The sequence below is a fragment of the Branchiostoma floridae genome, chromosome 12, assembly GCF_000003815.2.
Source record: "Branchiostoma floridae strain S238N-H82 chromosome 12, Bfl_VNyyK, whole genome shotgun sequence".
NCBI lineage: Eukaryota > Metazoa > Chordata > Leptocardii > Amphioxiformes > Branchiostomatidae > Branchiostoma > Branchiostoma floridae.
The window spans coordinates 10,037,504-10,047,533 of NC_049990.1; the positions used below are offsets into that span (position 1 = coordinate 10,037,504).

At 41.4% G+C, this 10,030-nt stretch overlaps 2 protein-coding genes across 3 annotated transcripts in view; both read left to right on the plus strand.

Annotated features, from left to right (window-relative positions):
• Positions 1 to 136: 136 nt before the first annotated feature.
• Positions 137 to 7,492, plus strand: LOC118426921 (zinc finger and BTB domain-containing protein 44-like). 2 transcript variants are annotated; one of them, XM_035836549.1, is made up of 7 exons: positions 137 to 294; positions 1,551 to 1,682; positions 1,996 to 3,352; positions 3,540 to 3,645; positions 3,983 to 4,084; positions 5,070 to 5,161; positions 5,956 to 7,492. In XM_035836549.1, the coding sequence occupies exons 2-7, from the start codon at positions 1,571 to 1,573 to the stop codon at positions 6,167 to 6,169; spliced, it is 1,983 nt and encodes a 660-aa protein (XP_035692442.1). In that variant the 5' UTR covers positions 137 to 294; positions 1,551 to 1,570; the 3' UTR covers positions 6,170 to 7,492. The 2 variants fall into 2 exon arrangements, with proteins under 2 accessions (XP_035692442.1, XP_035692443.1); XM_035836550.1 differs by lacking the exon at positions 5,956 to 7,492 and adding an exon at positions 5,833 to 5,905.
• A 342-nt stretch (positions 7,493 to 7,834) lies between these two features.
• LOC118426922 (tolloid-like protein 2) overlaps positions 7,835 to 10,030 on the plus strand; it is a 7,354-nt gene continuing 5,158 nt past the window's right edge. Inside the window, exon 1 of the mRNA XM_035836551.1 lies at positions 7,835 to 7,974. Within this exon, the coding sequence (XP_035692444.1) occupies positions 7,920 to 7,974 (55 nt within the window). The 5' untranslated portion in view covers positions 7,835 to 7,919. The remainder of the gene's footprint in view (positions 7,975 to 10,030) is intronic.

The window sequence follows — 10,030 nt, forward strand, 5'->3', positions numbered from 1 at the left end:
AGTAATACCATAAAGTATTTTACTAAAAGAAATAGAATTTTTTGATGCAGTAAACTTATCGGAATATATCTAAGTAACGTGATAGGTATACAATGGCCATTTCAACAAGCTCGTTAAATAGAATCAAAAGTGTATATTTCTACGACTCGTTAGGCGGCACACCCCTGATAACTAATGTGATGGTCCAACATGGCCGAATGAAGTAGATGAAGAAGCTCTCCAGTGTTTTGTTGTTGTACTTCTCGAATTTTCTCGCTGTCTCTGATCCTACAGCACCGACTGCAGGCTATAAAGGTACGTCTAGACTATAAAGTACAACGTCGTTTCGAGAAATATACATTCCTGTCAGGATATCGTCCTGAAATAAGCCTTCGTTTTAGTCGACGTGCGCCAAAAATTTCTTCTGGCCTTGGACTCGTTTCTATATCTTCTGTTGCGTCCTTGGTTGTCCCACTTGCAAATATATCTGACCGAGTTCTGACGAGACCATGCTTGCGTATTGCAACAAATTCAAGATCTGTAAATCCTGCTTTCCTTCCAAAATGTCGTAAAGGGTTTAGACAATCTCGAAGAATCATCATAGCAGCACAGGGCCAGGGTACCAAATTGTGGTTGGTTGGCCTTGAACATAGCTAGCGGCCTTGATAAATAGTAAGGAATTGAAAGACTTAGATTACTAGCAATATTTTTCGAAACTAAGTTGATGAGATAAAAGTTAAAGGCAGTGAAATTTTATTATCTTCTAATTGATATGTGCAGAGATAACAAAGGGACTTTTTTTCTTGACTTTGAATCAAGGCCTTGCGCACGTGTCCTTTTTTAAAGGCCATGACCTCCAACACTGTCCTCGTTGGAATATCAGAGCTAGTAAAGAAAATTTAACACAATGATATAGTTCTTACAGCAAGTCCTTGATTCTTCTTATGAATACATGTAGATACATACATACTAATATATCTAAATGATATCTATATTGCGCATATGGCTGTTGGGAATCATTCATTGTTTGACATGTCAGTGTGATTTATGATTATGATGACCTTCACTGTAATCATGAACCAGTTGGACCAGGTTTTTCTTTATGCAGGACCAGCCATGCTTACAAGTACCTAACACTTGAAACAGGTTATATACTTGAATGTTGACAAAGTACATACAATATATTACAAGTTTCACAACTAATACTAGTACATTTGCATGTCTCAAACTGTCTAAGTGCCCCTGCATGTCCTTGGAGGCTTATTACATGTACATATGATCTCCTTAGGTGGCCATTTGAAACCTTGAAAAGCAAGCAGCATATAGCCTTGTGTAACCATACATGACCTCAATAGACCTTGTGTAGCCTTGGCTAATACCACCTGAAGCCTTGGATAACAAGCAGGCTAGGGGAAACGTATGACTGTACCAGTATGTGTGACATTTTTTAATTCTATACAACAATGTATGAGATATGAGATCTGGAAGGACAAGTTTTGCACAGCAAGTCTCAAGATGCTTCTGTCTGATGCAACATAATTTTTTCTTTTTTTTTCTTTTTCAACCTGCAGTTGAAGCCTGAAACCTAACGATGTCGTCAGTGCATTTGCATACGGTGTCTGACCATGCATCCCTCCTGCTTATGAACTTGAACTCCATGCGTAAGAAGCACCACTTGTGTGATGTGGTACTTCGCATACAAGGTAAATCTGTACTAACTTACAATGTTTTCTTGTCTTCCCTTTCCAAAATCTTTGTTTACATATGTCTTTATGTGAATTACACTGTAACAGTGTAAAAGTTGGAATTTTGCATTGGTTTGATTTTCACAGTTTATGATAACCTCTTCACTGCAAAGTTAAACTCACAAGAAAAATGCTTGTGAAGCTGTTGTCTCTCTACTCTTCAGCCAGCCTAGCTGGGAACCAAAGACAACACAAATTTCCTCCATACCATGAATCTAAGACTAAGTGTATCATGTTCAAAATAATATCTATTTCCCACATTTTATTCCAGACAAGCACTTCCCTGCCCACAAGGCTGTTCTTGCCGGCTGTAGCCAGTGGTTCTATGGCAAGTTTGTGGACCAGCTGTCTCCTAGACTCACCCTGACCAACTCTGCTCACACCAGCATCATCAGCCTGAATGAGCTCACCCTAAAGGGATTCGAACCTATCCTAGAGTTCGCATACACTTCTAAAATCAGGCTCACCTCCAGTAATGTATTCGACATTCTCTCAGCCGCCAGCTACCTGCAGATGCACAAGCTGATGGCTGACTGTACATCCTTCATGCGGTCTAACGTGGAGGTCAAGTTCAGAGAGCCATCGGAAAGAAGCGGTCGAGGATCAGAAGCAGAGGTGACGAGTAATTTCAGCCCTCCTCACGATGGTAGTCCTTTGCTCAATACATCCGAAGCACCAGGGACCCTCTCAGAAGAGAACATGATAGGGGAAAGAAATGATAATTCAATGGTTAGCCCGAATGGAGACTTGAATGTAAGTGAGGGTGATAAAGCACAAATCGGTGAGGATGCTGCATCCAGGTCCATGTCTGGAAGCGATAATTCACGTCCACATTCCAACCAATCATCCGCAGAGAAGCCAAGCACACTTCAGTCTCCGGGAGACAGCCCCGCCGCCCAAGAGCAGACTGTCACTGTGAAGATGGAACAGACTGATGAGGATCAGCCCACATGTGCACAAGCAGCTACAAGTCAGCGTAACTCAGTCAGCAACAGTGAGATCATGTCCAGCGAGTCCTCTGAGTTAGAACACCACTTTGGTGATGGAGAAACACCCGAGAATGATTCACACAAAAGCAACAGATCAGATCCCAACTCTCTTGGCTCTGTGGTGTACCCAGTAAGTTTGCATACTTTCGGGGGCCTCTGGCCAGACCAGTCAGAGAGAGGAGCTGCTGGGAATGCTGGGACAGAGAACACTGCTGCACAGGACACTGGGACAGAGCCTCATGATGTCATGGATCAAATGGCCACTCTGCAACAACAAGCAAGAAACTCTTTCCTTGAGTTTCAAGACAAGGAAGATTCAACCTCAAGTCCTTATTTTCCACCAGGATTGGAGACAGGGGAGAGCAGTAACTTAAGACACCTTCTGACAAACCAAGAACCAAGTAGTAGTGGGTCTCCTATGATTCGAGATCTTTTATCGGTGCATGCTGCGAATGCCACAAGCATGGTAGCAGCACCAAGTGTTGGGAGAGATGCCTGGTTTCACAGTCCTGAAATGGTGGCCAGTATGGGTCTAGAGGGGGTTCTAAGCACCATGTCCTCACCAATGGCAAGCAGAATGATGGCTCCAAACCCCAACAAGACCCTACAGCCTTACAGGGAAAAGAGAGTCACATGCAGGTAAAAATGCTGTTGCTGGGTATAAACTTTTGTATACAAATTTACGGATAAAGTGTCACTGGTATTCATATCCCTGATTCAGAAGTATGGTAGGACATAACTATTATTCAATCATCATAAAAAAGATACAACAAATGATGTCTTTTTTGACTGGTATACCTGATACATGTACTGTTTTTTTCCCCAGCATCTGTAAGAGCCAGTTTAACATGATCGGTCACCTGAAGCAACACCTGCTGCAGGTGCACAGCCACTGCCCCAAGCTGTACCTGTGTGACACCTGTGGAGCTCAGGTGCAGTATTCACCTGTGTTATTCCCTCAATTATGTTTTAGGACTAAGAATAAGATGCTGTGTTTTTTTCAATGGCTTTTGGTGAAATTTGGTAAATATACTTTGAACAAACAACACATTTTGGCCCCCTAGTGGCTTCCTGTAGAACTGCAACTGCTTGTACATGTATATTTTTCTTGTACTCAACAAATTGGCTTGATAGAATCTCTTTAAGTTTAATAGCAGCCCGCCCAACACCCGCCGGCCTCTTGGCTTGTATTTGAGTTTGTGTTACGCAGACTATGAACAAATCTTCCTTATCCATGCTAATCATTGTTCTTTTCTTCCCACCCTGTAGTTTGATGATGTTCTGAAGCTGAGTAATCACATGGTGACCCACAAAGGACGATTCAGCTGCCAGTTCTGTGGAAAACGCTGCAGCCAGCTCAGCAGTCTATATGTGAGTTCAAATTCACAGTATGTCATATAACACAGGTTCTCACTAGGGTAAGGTACAAAACGCCAACTTAAATTTTGTAAAGTATCCGTTTATAAAACACAAGTTTCAAGTCACAAATTAAATTTACAATGGACATAATATTTATATTGTCCACATTTTATCCGTTTTTGTTTCAGCTGTCTTCTTTCAGCTGTGCTCTAGCCAGCGTCCGTTTTTCCGTCAATTGACGGAAATTTTCTGCGTCTGACGGAAAATCTTAAAACCAATCCGTCAACCTTGATGAACAAAAATCCTTGTTGGAAGCTACAGGCGGCTTGGGGACGCCGTCCACGGCCGTAAAAGCCACACACTGTTTTGCTATTGTTATGATTGTTGACAATATGTCTCGGCGCCCTTTCGCATACGATAATCTCATTAAAACCCGTTTTGCAAGGTCTCAGTTCAGTCCTTCTAATCAATTTTCGCGGTTTTCGCGACGATTGTAATTGGCGGACGGAAAAAAAATTCGAGCTGGCTAAAGCCCTGTTCTAGAGGCAAATGTATACTCTGACAGAAACGTACCTGCACTGGTTTTAAAAACTACATTCAAGGGCCTGAATCACAGCATAGGGGGCCCTACGCTCAAATTATACCAACTAGGACACTGGTCTATAAAAGTATGGCAAATATGAAAGGAAGATGCCATAACCATTATATAGAGGATAGTATGGTCTTTCAATTTTATGTTAAGGTACCATAAGCAACAAATAGGAATACAAGGCTTCAAGTTTATCAGAATTTCCCACTATCTTTCCAAATTAAATAATGACCAATATTGATATATTCAACCAGTAGTGCATGCTGTCTAGGATTATTTCTGTGAATGGACATTGTACTTGAAACTTGTGTTTTATGTGAATTTGCTTGGATGATACTTGTAGTAATAAGCTTATGAATGCACACTGCTGTAGCTGTATCATGTCAGTGAATGAGAGTTTTGTTCTAGGCTCATGAGAGAACCCACACAGGCGAGCGTCCGTACCACTGTCAGAGCTGCGGCAAGAGTTTCCGCAACAAGTCCCACCTCAACAGACACAGGTGCGCAGCTTGCTACTTTTATTTGTTTGGACCTCCATTAGCAACTGGTACTCTTCCTGGAGTTCTTAGATACATCAACTATTACAACCTAACTACACACACAAACATAAGGAAACACACTTCTACAGTATCAGGGTTCTCCCCAGAATTTTTTAGTATAGTGGAGGGGATGGCATAAATTACCCGAACCAACGCGCTGCGCTTTCATGGAAATAGGTTCATTTTGCAATGACAGAGGGTGTCAAATACTACAAGTATAACATATCATAGTGATTCCTTTGTTGTGAAGTGGCAAAACGACTATTGTTTTGGTCATCGCCCATTCAGAAGTTTTTTTGCAGACAAAAACATTGCCAACTGGAAGAGTGATGCCCCTTGGCACAAAAATCTGTGAATTTTCATTAATTTTAGCAAAACTAACCAAGAAAATAGGGAAGAAACACACTGAATTTCAAAAGTAGTATAGTGGAGCTGGGCTAGGAGTATAGTGGAGGGCCTCCCTTATTCCATGCTCTGGGGAGGACTCTGAGTATGTAGACAATACCCTTGAGTATTCAGCATTTGATGCCCATGATTGATTGATTGATTGATCGATCGATCGATCGATTGGTTGATTGATTGATTTTGATTGATTGATTGATGTTGATTGATTGATTCTTGTTCCACTGTAGACTGATTCACACAGGAGTAAAGAGTTACCAGTGTAACCTGTGTATGAAAATTGATTGATTGATTGATTGATTGATTGATTGATTGCTTGATTGATTGATTGATTGATTCTCATTCCACTGCAGACTGATTCACACAGGAGTGAAGAGTTATCAGTGTAACTTGTGCATGAAGAAGTTTACTCGACGGGAGGGCCTGAAGCTCCACATGCCCAAACATGCGGAGGATCACCCTTACCTGTGCCACATCTGTCTCAAGGCCTTCTCACAACAGGACCAGTTCACCAGGCACAAGGCACAGCACAACACCAGGGGGCTCAGGACACATGTGGACATGTAGCCACAGGACTTATAGTAACAGTTATGCATGTTTGTGATACCAATGATACCAAGCATTTCCTGATTACCTTCTTATCAGTTATTAACATATTTCAATGAGCATAGAAGTTTTTGCAAAATATACACCCTTCTGATGGAAGGGTGTATATTTTGCAAATTTTGCCAATCATACTTCCAGTTCTTGATTAATTTCTACAGGGAATCAAATCAAATTACTTTGATGATGTCACAGTTAACATGGCAGTTTCAGAGCTGTCACCACAGCTTGCAAGAAAACAAAACATTATTATAGATTTCAACTGTCAATCATGATGATTATGCATGGATTGCTTTCTGTCGTATGCTGGTGTCATTGGTTTCATAATCACTTTAAACTGTATCTGTAAACTGTAACTGTACTGATCTAATTAGGGGTGGGTACCGGTCCAGCTCATTCAAGTCTGGCTCAGTTCCAGGTCCAGAGGATCAAGTCCAGACCTGAATCTGATCTTTGTATATCATTTGCCAAAATAAAAGCTACACCATGTAACTTAAGACAAGTGACAGTTGTATATTGTTGCACAGCAAGCGACCTGAAATGGGGACAGCCCTAAGGGGGAATTAGAACTTTTGGGTTTCAGAGCATAATAAGTATGTCAGGACATGGGTATGTCGGAGCATAGAGGTGTAATGAATTGCAATGTTTGTGAAGGACAGTGTGCACTGATTCACACGTATGTTGTATTCATGGATATAGGAGTAAGTCTACTGTGATTGTCACAGTTTTCATTTCACATAAACTACCATTTGGATCAGTATTCTTTGGTCCAATGTTCCACTTTGTTTATAAAATAGATATCATCTCAATTCAATGTATATTATACATGCAGTATACAATATAATTATACATATAATGTATACAATACTTGGAATGAAGCGTAAGTAAGCTTTGTGAAACAGGCATAATGATAAGAGAGTAACAAATTGTATTTTTATCATTAATATACAAGAAATAGGAAAATGAAAAAAAAAGATCATTGTTATTTATTACCTTCAAGTTTAACACATTATGGACAGGATGTATTTGGACTATCTGACTTTTTGCTTATTACAGTATCATGAGCACATTTTCAAGACAGTTTCTAATGTGCTATTTTTGGCAAACATACATGAAATTCTTGTTAATATAGGATTACATGTCAATGTAATTTGCATACTTTTAAGGTTTAATCATAAACTGGTACCTCCTACTTTCACATATACCTCCACAAATATATGAGTCCATTTATACTACTCACCTGCACTTGATACCAAGTTAATAAAGGTACGTCATACCTCTGTCATACGTCATTCCTCCGTCACTGGTATTGTTCTGCGCATCAATGGATCTCTGTACAACATTTGTACAACCTTTCCTCGTATGTACCTGTGAACAGTCAACATTTAGCAGAAACAAACACAAACAAACTTTGTTTCCTTGGAGACTTTCGTACACAATCCGTTAGCTAATGAATCCGCAAACAAATCAACATGCATAAACTATTGAATCAATGTGTCCTTAGGGTATGTTTTTGGTGCATAAATTTGTTGACACATATCATTTTCACCTGGATCCACCCCAAAACATCCCACCAATATTTGTTGTGTTTTGGTATAAAGCTAGGCCCTGTTACTGGACAGGTCATTCCTGTGACCAAAGACAGCCCAGCATCTATCACACTCTTTCACTTGATGAGTTCCCTTGGAGTCTGTAGCTTTTGACAATTTCCGAGATGATGTGGATGAAAGTTTGTATCTTCCTGCTGAGCTCTGCAACACTCTCACATGGTGGGTATTGGTTTTCTTGTATTTTTCAAGACTTTCCCCAATGTTTGAATGCTGCATATTTGACATTCACTGATTCAGCTTCATAAGAAGTGGTTTTATTCATAGCACTTGATAGTTTTGTTGAAATTTGACAATGGAATGCCAAATGCAAGGTTTGATCCACTCACACTGGGAAGGCCCCAACTCTTTTCGTTAAGTGTTGTGGGTTCAATGTGCGTTATGTGTGGCTCTTTTCCTCTGTGTCCTCTAAGAAAACTTCGCCTACCGCGCTGGTATTCCAGTGCTGATTCAATGATCTGGGCGCCAAGTGCTGAAGAAAGTTAGGGACCGTACGGCATTTAGCGAGGGGGAAGGGCCGGTCGCCAGGGGGGGGGAGGGCCAAGCAAAAAAATATTTTGCCAGGGGGAGGGCCTAGCAAATTTTTTTTTACTTGGGGGGAGGGCCAAGCAAAAAAGAATAGCTTGGTCTGCCAGCAAAATATGCCTTAAAATCCAAGAAACGGCGTTTCAGAGGGTCAAGATTTCAAAATTTTTCTGGACCTCTGCCAGGGATCGCCCGAGGTTGGCGCTCGGGATACAGTGAAAATGCGAAAGGGAGGGGGCGGGGCTTATGCATGACGCCCTCGAAAACCTTCTTCACGTCCAGAAATGTTATTAAACTCTAGATTAGTCTGCCAGCAAAATTTACCCCTGTCTTATTGCCCTCAAAATGTAAGAAATGGCGTTTCAGAGCTCGAGGGTAAATATTTGCAAATTTCCCTGGATCCCTAAATTTGACGTGACCGGCCTCGCGCCTTTGATGACCGACATCGTGATAATGTGTTTGGGGGGGATTTAATTTTGTATTTCTAAATTGAAATGCTATTAAAGTTAGCTTTGTTTGTCAGCAAAATATCTCCTCAAACTGAAGGAAATAGCTTTTTAAGAGGGTCAAGATTTCAAAATTCTCCCGGACCTACCTTGCGATTCTTCATGCCTTTGGCGCCGAACATGGTGTTCGGAACGTCGTTCTCAAAAACTTGAAACCCTCGTCTTTTTTTTTTTTATAGAAATGTCATCTAACCAGCAAATTTTCCCATAAAAAAGCAATGCAGGAAATCGTGGCAAAAAAAGCGTGGCATTTCTAAAATATTTCCTGCAAGTCTGCGGTCTCACGCCCGCCGGCGGCTAGAGAGAGGCGACCGGTGGTCTTACCCCGCCGTGGGAAAATCAGCGTCACGCGTCGACGCCCCCCTCCCCACTACAGTTTTGGAAGTCGAATCGTGCTGTCGTTTTGGTTTTCATTTTTTCCCCCGATTTACCGTAAGTTATTACCACCACAGAACCAAGAAAAAGTCCAAAATATATGTAAATTGAAAATAGTTTCCGTCAAGCCGCTCAGGCCCGCGAGCTTGCAATACGTAAATTTAGGGAGCGGGGCGCGCGCCGCTTCGTGGCGCAAATCTACTAGAAATCCAGGTACAAATGCTTTTTAGGTGTTGTTTTAATATCAAACAATGAAATAGCTTCTATAAAGCAAATATTTATGCCTCTATGAAGCAGATATTTATCCCTCTATTAAGCAGATATTTTGAGCCATTCTGTTTTCCTTTTTTACTAGGGGTGAGAGATCTGCTTCTCGATGAAAATCATGAAAAAGTATGACGCAAAGCACATTTCCAAATGCGGGAGCGCAGTGTTTTATTGGCGTCTTGAATATTTTTTTTTTTCAAAGTAGATAGGAGGGGGGAGGGCCAAGCAAAAATATTTTGTCTTGGGGGGAGGGCCTAGCAAAAAAAAATTTACCTGGGGGGAGGGCCATGCAAAAATTTTTTGACCCGACCCTCTGGCGACCGGCCCTCCCCCCTCACTAAACGCCGTACGGTCCCTTAGGCTCTGGTTTTCCAGTGCTGAATGGCTTTGAAGATGACTTCAGCACAGCTGGAACAGAATGCTGAAAAAGTAGAGTGAAGCTTTCGTAGTTTTGCTAAACTGTCTTACATCCCATCTGAAAAGATGTCCGGGGCCCTATAAACCGGACCTAGTTTCCCATTTTCATGACGTTGGGTTGGTCCCAA

What these genes read in the sequence shown, in the direction of transcription:
- LOC118426921 (XM_035836549.1), top strand. Translation starts at nt 1,571, where the DNA reads ATGTCGTCAGTGCATTTGCATACGGTGTCTGACCATGCATCCCTCCTG. An exon ending in TGTGGTACTTCGCATACAAG is followed by an intron (nt 1,683 to 1,995) that starts GTAAATCTGTAC and finishes ATTTTATTCCAG; the next exon opens with ACAAGCACTTCCCTGCCCAC. An exon ending in GCCAGCTCAGCAGTCTATAT is followed by an intron (nt 4,085 to 5,069) that starts GTGAGTTCAAAT and finishes GTTTTGTTCTAG; the next exon opens with GCTCATGAGAGAACCCACAC.